Source organism: Geotrypetes seraphini, chromosome 11 (genome assembly GCF_902459505.1).
Source record: "Geotrypetes seraphini chromosome 11, aGeoSer1.1, whole genome shotgun sequence".
In the NCBI taxonomy this organism is placed as follows: domain Eukaryota; kingdom Metazoa; phylum Chordata; class Amphibia; order Gymnophiona; family Dermophiidae; genus Geotrypetes; species Geotrypetes seraphini.
This window is the reverse complement of record NC_047094.1, coordinates 59,671,571-59,689,249: the sequence shown is the minus strand read 5'-3', so window position 1 is coordinate 59,689,249 and position 17,679 is coordinate 59,671,571. Positions and strand designations below refer to the sequence as shown.

Sequence of the window (17,679 nt, the reverse complement as noted above, 5' to 3'; positions counted from 1 at the left end):
ATTGGGTGCATCAACATTTCTCCCCCCCTCCCCCCTCCCACTGCCTGGTAAGGTGAGCTTCCCTTTTCATAATTAAAACAACAAGGAGGGCTGCAACATAAACATATTAAAAGTAATAATATAATATAAATACAATCCTATAGGCAAAATCCAAGTCAATTTCTGGGGATGGGGATTAAGATGTAAGAAAAAAATCCTCTATTAATTACACCAAGGCATATAGAACAAATACATGCCTATAAGGATCGTAGGCCAATTTTTGTGGTTTTGACGACATTTTTATGGTAAAAAGGGCTTGCAGATGCCAAAAAATTGATTTTTTTTGTGAAATATCATTATTTTTTTTAAAAAAAAATCAAACTTCTGGCTTATGGACAGTGTGGCAAGTGAATCTTCTCGTCAATCTGGCAACGACGCTAATGAATGAATGTCGGAACCAGTTTGTTTACATAAAGGCAGTATCATATGGAATCCGTACATATCAAATTTAGAACTGTAGACTATCCCAATCAAAATTTATAGGATTTTAAAGTTATGGGACAAATATGTCCCTTGGACCTGAAAGGGCTACAGTAGTTTGAAAAGGACATATTAGCAAGGTCTCGTCTTCATTCAGTGTCAAACAGCCACTTCAGTTCATGTGGACTTCTACTATCGTCCTCCTTGAGCCACCTCCCTCCCCAAGGCCAGTTGCCGGCAGTGACAAGGACCTGCTCCTCACCTGCAGGCTTTCTTTCTGCAGGAACCTCCCCGCACCAGTGCAGCCTGGGCCTATAAGCAGAGCATTCGCTTCAGCCACCTCTTCCTTTGCTCCGAACCCAGCGTGCCCGTGAAGAGGCAGGGCCCTTGGGCAGCCGCAGGGAAGGCTTACTGCCCCGATCAGCTGCCCCGGCTCCGTTCCTGTACTCAGCTCAACATCTAGCAGCCTGGCCCTCCCATGGTTTATTACTGGCCTGGCTTGGTTGGTTGGTTTGTTGTATTTTCTTACTTGGTCGCTCCACTTCCTGTACCTGGCGGCAGGTCGCACTACAGGCACCTGGGTAATGCCGCCATGCGCCTGGGTAACGCCGCCCTGAAGTCGGGCTTATGGGAGAGAGAGCAGCAAGGGAGTAGGAGGGAGGGAAGCTGACTTTACCAGGCAGTCGGGGGCCCCCTGCCCTGTTTGCTTCCCCCAGACTACAAGATGTTCAGAAAATAAATAAAAACTATACTCTTCAAGAAATTCCTGAAACAGACCTAACATCACACTTACCGTCTTACCTCCATCTTCCTGCCACACTAAAATTACCGGACTTCTCTTTACCTCTCTAGAAATGACAAATAATCTTCCATTGTAACCCACCATCTATAATTCTTTTGTAATCCGCCTTGAACCGCAAGGTAATGGCAGAATAGAAATCTCTAATGTAATGTAATAATCCGGCCCTGGGCACATGCCTACTAGGCCTACCCATTAATCTGGCCCTGGCTACCGCATATTAATCAAAGTTAGGCACACAAATAAAATCACAAATAGCTCGATTTAGGTGTTGGTAGGCGTCATAATATTAGGCACTGGTATATTAGGCCAGGGTTTTCCTGGCTTAATTTACCAGTTCCTACGAAGTATATATTGGTACTAGATCCCAGTATGTATTATGTTTGGGAAAAAATTGTATTAAAGCATCTTCCACTGTAACTATGGCAAATTTAACCTGTAAACTCTATATTATGTTTATTGGTATTAGACCCCTAGTATGTATAGAATTAGGACACAGCCTTGTATCATAAAATTGTACTGTAATTGTCATATCGTAACCTGTTAACTGTATTTTATGTATGTTTAACCTGTAACCCTTTCTGAGCTCCTTGGGGAAAATGGGATAGAAAACGAATTAATTAAATAAATAGCAAAGACAACTACTGACATCTAAGTTAGTCCATGCTCAAACTCTGCCCCAACCATGCCCACTTTTCAGGTAGGCGCTGATTTCCACACAGAATGTAAATTAATTTTTTTTAAAACTGGGTATTGCTAAAACTCAAAGTTTCCCTGACTAGAAAAATCTTAAAAATCAGTATAGTTTGCCGTTCCTGTGCTTCCAGGTGGATTTCCTGGGACACCAGGCCGCTCAGTGGTATCAATTAATATCTGGAGTTTTGAATAAGAAACCAAAAACTGGTCTTTGTGACATTTGGAGCATTGAGATAAAGCATCAGATTACTGCGTCTCAATGGCCACGAATCTGGACTTGGAGGATGAGATGTACGGTGTCTGCATCTAGGAGACAAACGTGGTTTTTCTTGCTACATAGAGCATGTAGGACTCCGGTTAGATTACAGAAATTAGATAGTTCCAATTCTAATAGATGCTGGCACTGCCATCTTGAACCTGGGTCATTTATTATATTATTGTCCCTTGATACATCAATTTTGGAGATCCATTTGGGATCAGGTAAACAAAGTAATGGAAAATCCAGTGGCACTAACATATGACACTGTGCTATTTGGCACTATGATGAGAGCAAAAAACAAAATATCATCTCACAGTAATAAACTTCTCTTTATTATGACAGGGGTTGCCATATAGCTTATTTTAAGGAATTAGAAAAACTGGGATAGATTGAACTATACCTTTTAGTGGGAGTCTCTCTGACACGTTTTTAAAATGGAACATAGTATGGCTATACAACAGGGACATTACAAAAAGTTTCTGAAGATTTGAGAGCCATTGACAAAGTTTTGCAAAGAGTGATTGTTGTTTTGCTCTTTGGTCATACACGTCCATTGTGGGTTGGAACATATTTTTAATTTCTTAATTTGAGTGTACTTCTTGAATATAATTATGAGGGGGGGGGTGATATATCTATTTGTCATAGATCTTATAGTGTAATATGATTGTATTATATGTTGCACTTACTTATGGCTTCAAAATGAATAAAGATATTTTTTTCAAAAAAAATTTTTTTAATTGGCTTTTAATGGCATGGCATTTTAAATTATCACAACCCCATGGATGAACTATAGGAACAGAAAAGGAAGTGGGGAAGGGACACAGATCAAACCATTGCACAAGTATACAAAATTGCACAAGTATACAAATAAATAGAACAAAACGTTCTATTTATTTGTATACTTGTGCAATTTTAACCGAAATTTTACATTTTAAATAAACGTATTTGTCTACACAATGGTTTGACCTGTGTCCCTTCCCCACTTCCTTTACTGTTCCCATTTTAAATTATCACGCCATTTAAACCAATTAAAATTTTTTAGGTTTTTCATGGAAATCGGCTAGGCGCCATTGATCTGGGCGCCATTTATAGACTCAGGGCCTAAAAGCATATTTGTTTAATGCAATGGCGCAACAAGATGCATGAACAGATGAGTATGCTCTAGAAAGTGTTTTCTAAAACTCTGGGATCCTTATATGAGCCCATCAAAAATGCATGTTCAATCTGCTTTGTTAAACAATTTGAAGATGTAAATTTTAGGTATTATTTTTTGGGGTGTTAACAGTGGACTTTGAGCGGGGTATGGGGGGGGCTGGAATTCTATCATTATTTTCTTTGGGAAATCAGGTTTTGGTTATAATATAAAAAATGTATTTTAGCTATTTTCTCCCCCCCCCCCCCTTTTGCTATGCCATGGTTGAGGTTTCTACTGCTGCCTGAAGCGCTAAATGCTCCGACGCTCATAGAATTTTTCTGAGAGTCGGAGCCTGGGCCGTGGTAGAAATCTATACTGGGGCTTAGTAAAAGAGGATCTTTATTTGTGCACCTTATTAATATTTTCAACTGTTATCATGAACGTGTATAATTCTCAATATCTTCAATAACCCCTCACTTCAAAAGATGTACATATACAGACCCTCTGAAGTACCACCTAATACTCAAAATGTTTCATTGTATGAGGCTTTATGTACTACTTCCTCACCGGATCTTCCAGCTTCTATCAATTTTAGTGCATTTATTTAACCACCTTAAATGTGGTGACGGGACAATCGCGCGCCAGACACTAGCGCGCCGACAATTGAGCGCTGGCAATTCGGCAGAAGACACAAGTGCGCCGCAAGAAAACTTAGTTTTAAAGAGCTCCGACGGGGGTGTGTGGGGGGGGAACACCCCCACACTTTACTGCATACTGTTCGCGTGGCCATTGGGGGGGGGTGCAACCCCCCACATTATAGAGAAAACGGAACTTTTCGGAAAAAAAATCAAAAAAAGTTCCGTTTTCTCTATAATGGAGGGTTCCAACCCCCCAAACCCCCCCAACAGCAACGCAAATACTATACAGTAAAGTGGGGGGGGGGTTCCCCACTCACACCCCACTTCAGAGCTCTTTAAAACTAAGTTTTCCCATGGCACGCTGGTGTCTTGCGCCGAATTGTCAGCACGCTGGTGTCTCGCGCGCGACTTACTATGAACCTTAAATGTTTATAGACGTTTAGAGTACTTAGCTTATACTCGTGGTCCTATTTTCAGGGATTATACCGCCAACATGTTTAACCTGAAGAGATTTTCTCAAGGCTCATATCCCTTTCTTAAGCTTAACACCTCTCCAACCGACCACTGAAATTTATTAATATTTGTCATGGTGTTTCTTTTTCTATATTTCATTCTTATTGTTCTATGGTTGAAAGGCTTATTAACGACATATTAATTAAAAGCATATTTGTTCTAGCAAGCTTTTTCCCCAAATTAAGGGCTCCTTTTACAAAGGTGTGCTAGCGTTTTTAGCGCACGCACCAGATTAGCGCGCACTAGCTGAAAAACTACTGCTTGCTCAAGAGGAGGCGGTAGCAGCTAGCGCGCGCTATTCCACGCTTTAAGGCCCTAACGCGCCTTCGTAAAAGGAGCCCTAATTGGTCTTTAGTTATAATATTATTTTATTTGTTTATTTTAAAAGATTTTTATAGTTATTGTCTGTTTTAGTATGTTATATATTTTTTGAATTTTTTTGTAACCCACTTAGATGATGCGGGTTGAAATGTATTAAATAAATATTTGCCCTGCTTGCCTGCAGCTCTCCAAGCCAGGCCGCCTCCCAGACATCTCACTGCCAACAATCCAGAATAGCTCGGCAGTGGCTGATTTTTGCTGGGACCCTTTTGATCTCCATCGCCTTGCAGTTGGTAAGCAGTCTCTAGCAATATATCTAAGAATGCATGGCATATAAATGTAACAACTACAAAATCAAAAGAAGGATAGGGGGTGAAAAATCAACATTATTAATTTAAAAAAAACTACCCAAGGAGTTTTATACAAAATTCCTCAAGAGTATTTTTGAGCAAAGTTTGAACTGCTATTTCATCACTGTTATTAAGCTTTGCTATAGTTTCAGCAGCGAAAGTTTTTTACGCCTATGAGGTGATGTTAGTAAAGTGGTTTTCCTCCATGTTCGACTGAGGCTTATTATTTCACTTGCTTTGACTTGCACTACTTACGTGTTTTGCGTTCTTTTTGAATGGTCTTAGGGAATTTTTTGGATTAATAATATTGACATATAAATGTTCCATCCCACCAGGCCGCCCATAAACTCTGTCCGTCCCTTACCTGTAAGCCCTCCCTGGACCTACTTTCTAAAAGCTCTGTTAGTCTAGTGGTCTTTTTTGGAGCTGAAGCATCCCAAGTTGCTCCTGCCTCCAATGGCTGCATTGTAAAAACGGCAGCTGTGAGATTGCAGCCGCCATTTTGAGATTAGAAATGGCATGAGCAAGAGCAACTAGGGTTTGCTCCTGCCCATGCCATTTTCAATCCCAAAATGGCGGCTGTAACCTTCCAGGGCAGTCTTGCAAGGCTGCTATTTTTATAGTGCAGCTAGTGAGGGCAGGAGCAACTCAGGATGCTCTAGCTCCAAAAAGGCCGCTAGATCACCAGGGCTTTTAGAAGGTGGATATGGGGGACTGTAAACCACTTAGATTTCTTTAGAAAATTTGAATTAGAGGACAATTCTTATTCTGCTATATGGCAAAGTCTGGTGGTACCTTTTACCCTTGGATTTTGCAGTAATTTTCAAACTGCCTCTGGATAAAGCACCCACATACCTTTGCACCTTCCTTCTATGAGGGTACCTCTCTTTTTTACTAAAGCAACGCACATACTTTAGAAAAAGTGTGTCCTAATCCCACCTCCAAAACCTGGGGGAAAATTTGATTACTGTAGATCTACACATGGCTAGCCTTAGCCCTTGAAGGGCCCTTTATATATTGTTTGGTGGGGCACCACCACCCACATGATTTGGCATCACCCCCTCTCTCTTAATCCTTTGTCTACCTTAAAATCTGTCTCTCTCCATCTTGATATGTTGCTGGTGCCAGCAATAGCAGTGATTGACATAGCAGAACGAGACTTGGGGGTAATCGTCAGTGAGGACATGAAGTCTGCCAATCAAGTGGAGCAGGCTTCGTCCAAGGCAAGACAAATCATGGGCTGCATACGAAGGGGTTTCGTCAGTCGTAAGGCGGAAGTCATTATGCCATTGTATAGATCCATGGTGAGGCCCCACCTGGAATACTGTGTGCAATTCTGGAGGCCGCATTATCGCAAGGATGTGCTGAGACTGGAGTCGGTGCAAAGAATGGCCACCCGGATGGTCTCGGGACTCAAGGATCTACCATACGAAAAACGGCTTGACAAATTACAGCAATACTCGCTCGAGGAGCGCAGAGAGAGGGGGGACATGATCGAGACGTTCAAGTATCTTATGGGCTGCATCGAGGCGGAGGAAGATATCTTCTTTTTCAAGGGTCCCACGACAACAAGAGGGCATCCGTTGAAAATCAGGGGCGGGAAACTACGAGGTGACACCAGGAAATTCTTTTTCACTGAAAGAGTGGTTGATCGCTGGAATAGTCTTCCACTACAGGTGATTGAGGCCAGCAGCGTGCCTGATTTTAAGGCCAAATGGGATCGGCACATGGGATCTCTTCACAGGGCAAAGGTAGGGGAGGGACATTAAGGTGGGCAGACTAGATGGGCCGTGGGCCCTTATCTGCCGTCTATTTCTATGTTTCTATGTGGTTTGCTGTCTGCTCCGGAGCCTTCCTTCGGACATGTTCTGGCCCTGCAGAAACCAAAAGTTACATCAGAGTGGGTGGAACCATAGGAGCCAGCTTTTCAAAATGATTGGGGGTGCTAGACCAAATGTAAATTTCCCTTCCTTAGACAGAGTTAGGGAGTTTTCTCAGTAATGGGGGGATCTCAAGCACCCACAGAGTTGGCTTCTATGGGCAGAATGGGTCAGAGGGAAGGCTCTGGAGTAGGCTGAAGGCAGCATATGTCTATCATTGCCACTGCTGGCAACATCTCAAGAGGGATTTAGAGATAAGGGACGAACTGTGTCAAGAGGGAGCAAAGGGATTTAGAGACAAGGGTTGAACTGTGTCAGGGGAAGCAAAGAATAGCAACTGTGGCTAATAAATCCAAGGGGAAATGACCCCTCCTTATGCCTGTGTGGGCTCATCGAAGCATAGGACTCTGTGCAAATGTCTGTCACTCTTGCTTAAGGCTAGCCCTGGATCTACATGTCTACTTTCAGACAGCCAGTTTCAATGAGTAAAATTTTTTACTTGGACAGATTGCTTTGAAGAATGTCTTCTGAGTCTGTATCTTAAAAATGAATGTCAAACTCCAGTGTCTGCCAGGCTGTAATGTAAATATGACAAGTAGTTTTTACCCAAGGAGATTTCTGTAGCAAGTTCCAATTCTTGTGGTAAGTTAGCAGATGTTTAGCCTCCAGGAGGCTGGGTGAAATTTTATCCTCATAGTAAAGCAAATATTAAGCTGCAGAAATCGGTGGGGTGGCTTCCTTCTGTATCTGGAAGCTCTCAAACTAATATCTCTTAAATAAATCCAAGGGTAAAAGAATTTTCAGAAGGAAAATTCATCTTAAATTCCAGAACTGTAAAGGATTTTTAGCTGCAAGATTTTGGTTAATCAAAGCAGAATTAAGCATTCACGTTACAACCAGTTGATCCTCAAGCGTCTGGATTTTATCAGATAACAGGCCAACATTCTTAGCCTGAGAGTCTGTATCCAAAATAAGCACCACAGAAGAAAGGTTATTTACCTTGGAAAGCAGTGCAGATTCCAATTTAATGATAGTCCTCCAAACTACTTCCAGAGTGGTGTTGCTTGAAGAGCCAAAATACATATAATTTGGCAAGGCCTTGAAAAAGTGTCTGGCAGTTCTGCCCCTGAACGGTAAGTGCTTCTGCTGGCAGAGATCTCCCACCAGCAGTCAAAGCCACAGTACTCTCAACTCTGAGCTGACATTACTTCCAGTACTGGTCATTCAGGTTGACCGCTGGGGCTCCGCTTGTCATTCCTTGCCACTGGAAATATTAGAAGCACCAAAAACCAGAAGAGGTGTGCCTCCCACACAATTCAAAGGTTATGGTGGTGACAGATGCAACCTGGGACTGAGCTGTCTCATCCAAACGAGACACTATTTTGTGGCTTTCTGCTACTGATGAAACCCTGACTCTGGGCCCAAGTACAAACCGAGCTAAGGTATCCAGAGATGGGTAGACTTCAGACTTGCTTAGATTGTGAGCCCACTAGGGGCAGAAATAGTACCTGTGCAGTATATAAAATGTAAACCATTTTGATTGTCCCCATAGAAAGGCAGTACAGTATATCAAATCCCTTCCTCCTTCTCTTGCTTCTTCCCATAAGAAAAGATTTGGAACAACAGGAATAGTTCAGAAAAATGTCTAGTACTCCAGACTCTCACATGCTCATTGCCATAATTTTTTTAATATATTTATGTATTGTGAAATGTAACAAGTAACAGTATAAAAGGATGATAAGTGCATTCATTTGCAAAAGTTATTGATTTAGAAGGTACATTGCATATCTTACTCCTGAAGGAATTTTGTGTAAAAATCCTGAAAATTCTGTGCATCCTTTATTTGTCCTGTAGCACAATATAATCCTGGTTTTGGGGCAATATAGTATAATGTCATACAGAAAGATGCTATTATTCAATGAATAATTGGGGAATTTTGCCGAAAATATTAAAATTCTTAAGCTTTGACCCCCACCCCATGGCTTAACCCTCCTTTACTCTGCACATTAGGCTGAACCTTTTCCCAACCTTGATACCTCTCTCTCTCTCTTTCAGGGTCAGTTCCTCACCTTCCTTTGTATCTAAATCCCTCACCTATCATTGTTCCCCCAGACCCAACAGCTCCTTTTATTCTCCTTCCCAGCTTTATATGCTCCTCCCACAAAATTCTCTCTCTCTTACTCTTTCTCAAAGAAACATAGAAAATGGTGGCCGATAAAGACCCTAGGACCTATGCAATTTGTTCATCAATATATCTGATAATATTCCACTCTCATCCAGCTTCTCTTCCTTTTTTACCCTTTCTCTTGTACCCCACCCCAGGACCAATTTCTCTGTCGTCTCACCCCTGCCCCTTCCCACGGTACTGCAATTGTCCCCCTCCCCATTCCAACATCTGCCACTTTAATCTTCTTCACCCAACCGCATCCCAACACCAGAGCCTGTAACAATTCAAACCCCACCCCTCAATTGTATCCTCAGACCACTCTCTCCAGCTCCTGACTCCCCTACCAACCTCCTCCTCGGCCACTGACTGAATCTTTGGGCAGGCTTGCAGTGGCTTACCCCAAAAGCTGCAATAAAACCCCTTGAATATTCCTAAATACAGTAGACTCTCAGTTATCCGGCATCCATGGGGATTGGTTGATTTTTGGTTGCTTGAGAGTTAATATAAAAATAGTTTTGGCTCCTTCCCAACTCAATCTCTTCCTCTTCCTATCACCCCCCCCCACCCCCATTTGTAGGTCCAGTATCTGTTCCTCCCTTCCCACCCTCATTTATGGTCTAGGTCACTTTATCTCCCCCACTTCTCAACCCTCCCCTCCACACTTATGGGTCTAACATCCATCCATCTCCCCTCCCCAGCCTTTTTTCTCCCTTAGAGATCTTCTGCTTGTCCCATGCTTTCTTGAATTCAGATATAGTCCTCTTTTCCGCCATTATTAGGAGGCCATTCCATGCATCTACTACCCTTTCTATAAAGAAGTATGTCCTTAGATTGCTCCTGAGTCTATCACCTTTATCCTATGCATATTGGGAAGAATAACCCAAATCATAGTTATCAGATGCTAGGGTGAAGAAAGAGATCTGGGTGACACTGTATACAGTATGCTGAAATCTTCCACCCAATGTCAGTGGTGGCAAAAAAGCAAACAAGATTCTAGGAATTACTAGAAAAGGGATAGTAAACAAGACTAAGAATGTTACAATGCCTCTGTATCTAAGAGCATAAGAATTGCTGCTTCTGGGTCAGACCAGTGGTCCATCGTGCCCAGCAGTCCGCTCACGTGGCGGCCCTTAGGTTAAAGACCAATGCTCTGAGACTCGCCTTACCTGCGTACGTTCTGGTTCAGCAGGAACATGTCTAACTTTGCCTTGAATCCCTGAAGGGTGTTTTCCCCTATATCAGCCTCTGGAAGAGTGTTCCAGTTTTCTACACTCTCTGGGTGAAGAAAAACGTCCTTACGTTTGTACGGAATCTATCCCTTTTTAACTTTAGAGAGTGCCCTCTCGTTCTCTCCACCATGGAGAGGGTGAACATCCTGTCTTTATCTACTAAGTCTATTCCCTTCATTATCTTGAACGTTTCGATCATGTCCCCTCTCAGTCTCCTCTTTTCAAGGGAGAAGAAGCCCAGTTTCTCTAACATCTCATTGTATGTCAACTCCTCCAGCCCCTTAACCATTTTGGTCGCTCTTCCCTGGTTGCTCCATGGTGTGACCTCTCCTTGAGTATTGCGTTCAGTTCTGGTCACCTTATCTAAAAAAAGATATAAGGAACTAGAAAAAGGTTCAATGAAGTGCAACCAAGATGATAAAGGGGATATAGAGGATAAAGGGACTAAAGAGGATAGAGCTCTTCAGCTTGGAAAAGAGACAGCTGAGGGGAGATATGATTGAAGTCTCCTGAGTGGTGTAGAACGGGTACAAGTGGATTGATTTTTTTACTACATCAAAATTTACAAAGACTTGGGGACAATCAATGAAGTTACAGGGAGATACTTTTAAAACCAATATTTTTTCACTCAGACAGGATTTAAGCTCTTGAACACATTGCCAGAGGATGTGGTAAGAGCACTTAACATAGCTGGTTTGAAAAAGGGTTTGGAGAAGTTACTGGAGGAAAAGTTCATAATCTGCTTTTGAGACAGACATGGGGGAAACCACTACTTGCCCTGGATTGGTAACATGGAATGTTGCTACTATTTAGTTTTTTGCCAGGTACTTGTGACCTGGATTGGCCACTGTGAAAATGGGATACTGGGCTAGATGGACCATTGGTCTGACCCAGTAAAACAATTTCTATGTTCTTATGCCCCTGAGCTTCCTTTCAATTTAAAGAGACCTGCCTCCTGTATATTTAGGCCATGGAGATAGGCAAATGTCTGTATCACAGCTACGCTCTCCCCAACTCACTGCTCTTTCCCTGGTTCTCTTGCTCCTCTTGTCCAAAGGAAGCTGCAAGTTCATAAAATGGGGAGGGGAGAAGAAAGAAAGAAGAGCCATGCAGGAATGTTCCTATGGGTTGAGGGTGATATTTCTGTTGCACCACTTGGGACTGGGAGTCGGGGCCAGTTTTAGACATGCTGGGGGCCCCCCTTTCCCCAGTGCCATTACTACCACACATAAAATAACTTTTAATGACTTCTCTGCACATGCAACACAGACAGACCTTTACCAAATACAGAGCAAGGGATCACAAATAGAAACTGAACTGGGAACCCAAAGAAATTAAATTTAGCGTGTATGACAACACTGAAGAAATTAAAATAGATATGCACTTCTTTTTGTACTGAATTCACAGGGGTCCTGGGCCCAAGTTCCCCCCAAAATTAGCCACCTTCCTTGCTGTGGCTGCTACTCATACTGGGCTAACCTTAGGGAACAGTGGCCCCACCCATGTACCTCTTTTATCAGCAAAAGAGCAATTAAAAGGCCTTTGCGGTTACTCAAGCAGAACATAGACAGCCTCTTTTCAAATACAGACAAAAATTAAACTGAAATCCCAAGAAGCCAGACTCTGCATGTATCACAAATACCAGGAAAACAGAAAGAAACATGTTACCTCCCAATCAGTGCAAAATAAAAACAGCAGATGTAAATTCTGAAACTGGACATATTCCAAATACTAAAATGAAAATAAAATAAGTTTTTTCTACCTTTGTGGTCTAATGACTTTGGTTTTCTGATCACGTTGATCCCAGTCTCAGATTTTTCCAGGGCCTCCTATCCATTTGTTATTTCTTTACTCTCCTTTCTTCTTCAATTCCTGCCCTATGTCCATCTTTGTTATAATAAACACATCCCCATATTATGCATATAATGCCTTTATTGACAAAAAAGTTTCTAGATGCGGTAGAATAGGCTCAGAGACATGGAGGGGTAAAAAAGGGGGAAGTTCCCCAACCACCTCATCACCCAATCATTGTCCATCTTTGGCAATGATCTTTCTGTTTCAGCTTTCTTCCATTATTCAGTCCCTTTGTCAATTCTAGTTTTCCATCTTTCCCTTCACCTAATCCATGTATATCCTCCCTCTCTCCTCCCTTCCCTTCTTATCCATCCATGTGTGGTGTATCCTCCTTCTCTCTTTCTTTCCATTCCCCAACATCCATCCAGGACAGGTTAAAAGCCAGATCCTCTGGATCTGCTCTGTACCTTCTACAACGGGAGTCTGCAGAGGATCCAGCTTTTACTTATGTGCTGTTTTGGATATGGGACTCCAACTTGCCTTGTTCTGCCCATAATCCTGTGCTGCCTCAGCCAGATCCTGTGGCTGTCCTAGATTCTCAGCTGTCCTGGATTCTCAGTCTGTCCCAGATTCAGTAGCTGCTTCTCTACCCTGATCTGCTCTGCTTCGGAAGGGCTAACCTTGCCCAGGAATTTCAGGTTTTTTTTTTTTTTTACATTAAAGTTGGATCCAGGAGTATCCTCTGGATCTGACTTTTCAGTAATAAAGTTCGATACATAAATTGCCAGATCCAACTTTAATATTAAAAAAATCATAAAGGTGGCTAAGACAGATACAGGATCTGGGACAGACTGAGGCAGCAGTGGATCTAGGGCAGAGCTGGGCAAGTTGGAGCCACATGACAGAGACAGCAGAGGATCCAGAGCAGTGCATAAGTAAAAGCTGCGTCTTCTGCCGACTTGACTACGAGGGGTTGCTGAAAAGTTTTCAGCCCAGCCAAGAATGATATGGATATCATTCAATTAATGACATGAAACAATGTCAAAACATAGAAATTAATTTCCAAATTGGCACTTAATAAAATAAGATAACACTCTTTTCAGCCACAGTGGCAAAATAATGCTCAGAATTTAGGAAGTTGGTTGGTTGGTTGGGCTTAGAACTTTTCAGCCCCCCCTAGTATGCATCCCCTTCCTCTCTTCACTTTTTCTTCATCCATGTGCATGTCACCCTTTCTCTTCAGTTTCCCTTCCCTCCATCCATGTGCATTTCCTCCTTTTTCCCTTCCTCTTCATCCCATAAGCAGCATATTCCCTCTCCCCTTCTCCTCCATCTATGTCCAGCATCTCTCCTCTCTCCCCTCCCACCCATCCAGCCAGTTTTACCAACTCTCTCCATTTCCCCACCTTTCTCAGTCCAACATCACCCCCTATCTCCCTCCCCCCCCTCAGGCAAGTCCAGCATTTTTCCTTCTCTAAGCTTCCTCCTTCTGCTGCCCTCCCGCTGCCTGACCTGGAGACTGGAATCCATACAAGGCCTGACATCAATGCTAACTTCAATGATGAAGAGCCTTCGAGTCCACATGATCAGAAAGGCCCTGTTGGCTCCACCCCCTTTGATACATATGCGTCAGAGGGGCAGTACCAACAAGCCTCACAACAGATAGGCTCAAAAGTTCTTCATTAAAGTTAGCACCAGTGCTGGACTTTGTATGGACTACGGACTCTGAGGAAGGCAGTGGGAGGGTGGCAGAAGAAAGAAGGCTCTTCATCACTGAAGTTAGCAAGGGTGTTGGGCCTGTCTCCATATTGTTGAAAACCAGACTAGAGGTAGGCAGCAGGAGGGTGATAATTATCCTGAGCCTGATGTAACTTGGGAGAAGAGGAAGAGTTCTCTAGACTGCGGGGCACCCTGAAGCTGTGGAACCCAGGGCAGTTGCCCTGTGTGCCTCCCCTCCCCCCAACGCTGGCCCAATTGGGAGTGGTATATCTGTATTACTTTTCATTGATGGGTGAGGTATATTCAAGACAAAATCAGACACCCAATTTTGGGTGGGCTTGAGCTCAAAGTGGGTGGTCACAATAACCCTACCTCTGCCATCCCTCGCAGGCAATTGGGGGGTCACTTAAATACCACTCCCCCTCTCCCAGTATCTTTAAATCATTTAAGTCTTTGCTAGCAGCGAGCAACAATTCATTCCCTTCGCTCATGCTGCAAGTCTTCCATCTGACACAACTTCCTTTTCACAGGACCAGGAAGTTGCGTTAGAGAAGACTCGGTTTGGTGTGAGCAGGGGGAATGTGTTGCCTCTCACTGCCAGCAAAGAATTAAAGCATTTAAAGATACTGGGGGTAGGGGTTGAGGGAGTGTACTTAAGTGATCCCCCGATTGCCTGGAGGGAGAGATACCAGGGTTTTCAACTGGCAGGGCTTGAGGACAGACTTAAAGATCTCAATATGTATATTTTGGAGGAAAGGAGGGAGAGGGGAGACATGATAGAGACATTTAAATACCTAGATAGCATAAATGTGCATGAGGCGAATCTCTTTCATTTGAAAGAAGTTCTGGAATGAGAGGACATAGGATGAAATTAAGAGGTGATAGGCTCAGGAGTAATCTAAGGAAATACGTCTTTACGGAAAGGATGGTAGATGCATGGAATAGTCTCCTGGTAGAGGTGGTGGAGACAAAGGCTATATCTGAGTTCAAGAAGGCATGGGACAGGCATGTGGAATCTCTTAGGGAGAGATAGAGATAGTGAATGCTGTGGATGGGCAGACTGAATGGGCCATTTGACCTTTATCTGCCATCATGTTTCTATGTTTCTAATCTGCCAGCCACATCACTGCTGTGCCACTGCTGGGTGGGCTAGAGTCTAAAGTGGGTGGGCCTGGACCCACCTGTGATGCCACCGGGTATATCACCACACTGCAAGCCTGGTATATTGGTAATGCTTCTCAGACCTTGGTGTGGTATATTGGCACACTGTATGGGGCTGGGAGTAATATTTCTGCCATGCTCACCAGTGCTGAGACTTAATATATTTTATACCAGGCTTAGCAAGCTGAGAAGTTCTGAGTTTGTCAAGGTTATTCTGCAGTGGAAGCTGGACATTTTGTCCCACTCTGCCTCTTATATATACTGTCCTGTGTTCACTGATGTTTTCATTGTATTTTTGTTTAGCTGGAGAAGATGCCAAAATCCGACTATGGCGCATTCCAGAAGGTGGCCTGCAAGAAACACTGACTGAACCAGAGGCTGTTCTCAGAGGTAAGACTACTGTAACAAGAAACAGAAGCAAATAGGGAGCACAGAGAACCTGAGCTTCAACAGGGACAGAGGAGCACAGAGCTTCTGAGACTTGAATCCGTGATCCAGGAAATAATAGACTGAGTGAGACTCTGGCCAGGGGCCCAGGAGAGCTTAGAACTCCTGAGACTCCAACCAGGAAATCTGGATGCTCCCTGACAAGTTCTGAGAGACCGGGATTTAATTACTTGTCTTTTCTAGATTTAAGTTATAAGCAGGTACACAAGGTATTTATAATATAAGAATAGCCATACTGGGTCAGACCAATGATCCATATAGTCCAGTAGCCTGCTTCTAATAGTACTACTACAACTACTATTTATCATTTCTATAGTGCTGAAAGGCATACACAGCGCTGTAGATTTAACATTCAATAGATGGTCCCTGCTCAGAAGAGCTTACAATCTAATTTGGACAGACAGACAGGACATCTTAGGGCTGAGGAGTTTCTAGCAGAAGGAATGATACGGTGGGTATAGATATCTGATAGTACGTGGGAGTTAAGAGTTGAAAACAGCTTTAAAAAATGGGCTTTTATCTTGCATTTGAATACTGCTAGAGACGAAGCAAGATGTATTGACTCTGGCAGCCTATTTCAGGCATACAGCGTTGAAAGAAGGGATGGAGTTGGCGGTGGAGGAGAAGGGTACAGATAAGAAGGATGTTCACAGGGGGGAGCATAAGTGAGGAGAGATATAGAGGGGCTACAGACTGAATGCACTTGTAAATCAGTAAGAGGAGCTTGAACTGTATTCAAAAATGGATGGAGAGCCAATGAGGTGACTTGAGGAGGGGGAGGGGAGGATAATGTGAGCATGGCGGCTCTCGCGTAATATGAGTTGTGCAGCAGCATTTTGAACAGATTGAAGAGAGATGAGTTGAGTGGAAGACCTGAGAGAAGTACTTTGCGGTAGTCTAAGCAAGAGATAATGAGAGTGTGGCTAAGGGTTTTGGTAGTGTGGAGAGGAGAGGTCAGATTTTGGTAATATTATAGAGGAGGAAGGGACAGGTTTTAGTGGTTTGATGGATCTGAGCAAAGAAGGAGCGGTTGTGAGCTGACAAGAGAGTGGAGAGAGGAGGAGAATGTTATCCACAGAAATAGAAAATGGTGGGAAGGGGGAGGTGGGTTTAGGCGGTCATGACTGGAGGAGCACTTCCATTGGTGGAGCATAGGGACTCCTGCCAGCCAGGGGCCCGAACACAAATTGGAAGGCCCAAGGTCCCTCTGTGGCTACATCCTTGGTGCTGGCCCGTTTGGTTAATGCTATTACATATATGAAGAGCAGTGCTGCATATCAGTGCTTGGTTAAGTGCTAGCACTGACGCTTAATGTACTATGTTCACCACACTAGCTGAATATCAGCCTGAATGGGTTTATTGATTATCCGATATAGTGGCTGAACTGTTTCATCTGGTGGAAAGGGGTCTGCAAATTAATCCAATTGGTGATTTCCAATGGGGGAGAGGAGGTGCTGGAGGGTGAGATGCTATTTATATATTTATTTATTTTTTCCTGCATGCTTCAAGGTCATACAGAGAAAATTTACTCCATCAAATTCCATCCACTGGCTGCAGATATCCTGGCCTCATCTTCCTATGATATGAGTGTGCGGGTCTGGAACCTGGTTACTGGGAAAGAAGAGCAGCTTTTGACTGGACACAGCGATCAGGTAGAAGGGAGGGCAGAATTACTTAACATACTGCTGAAGTCTCCAGTCACTAGGGGGCCTCCATTTAGGTGTACTGATGCTGCACAATGAGATCCTAGTCTATAACAGCACTTGGACACCTCTATTCCATTATAGAATAGTAGCGTAACCCAGCACTAGCGAAACTAGTGTAATGGCAGGGATGCAAGTAACTTACAGCAGTGTTTTCCAACCCTGTCCTGGAGGACCACCAGCCAGTCGGGTTTTTTTGGGATGACCCTAATGAATATGCATAAGAGAGATTTGCATATAATGGAGGTGACAGGCATGCAAATCTGCTCCATGCATATTCATTAGGGCTATCCTGAAAGCCTGACTGGCTGGTGGTCTATTTATGCTACAGGAGAGTAGGCAATTGTGTATTTACATGGTAATCTCTAACCTTCCGTAAAGTACCAATCCATCTTCAACTTCCAAAGGT

At 43.3% G+C, this 17,679-nt stretch overlaps 1 protein-coding gene across 3 annotated transcripts in view; it reads left to right on the top strand.

Annotated features, from left to right (window-relative positions):
• The window catches only part of LOC117345779 (mitochondrial import inner membrane translocase subunit TIM16-like), a 638,816-nt gene that overhangs the window by 569,066 nt on the left and 52,071 nt on the right, over positions 1 to 17,679 (top strand). For all 3 annotated transcript variants that reach the window (XM_033914922.1, XM_033914919.1, XM_033914920.1), the window contains exons 17-19: positions 5,005 to 5,113; positions 15,424 to 15,510; positions 17,077 to 17,219. In XM_033914922.1, coding sequence (XP_033770813.1) covers positions 5,005 to 5,113; positions 15,424 to 15,510; positions 17,077 to 17,219 — 339 coding nt within the window. The remainder of the gene's footprint in view (positions 1 to 5,004; positions 5,114 to 15,423; positions 15,511 to 17,076; positions 17,220 to 17,679) is intronic.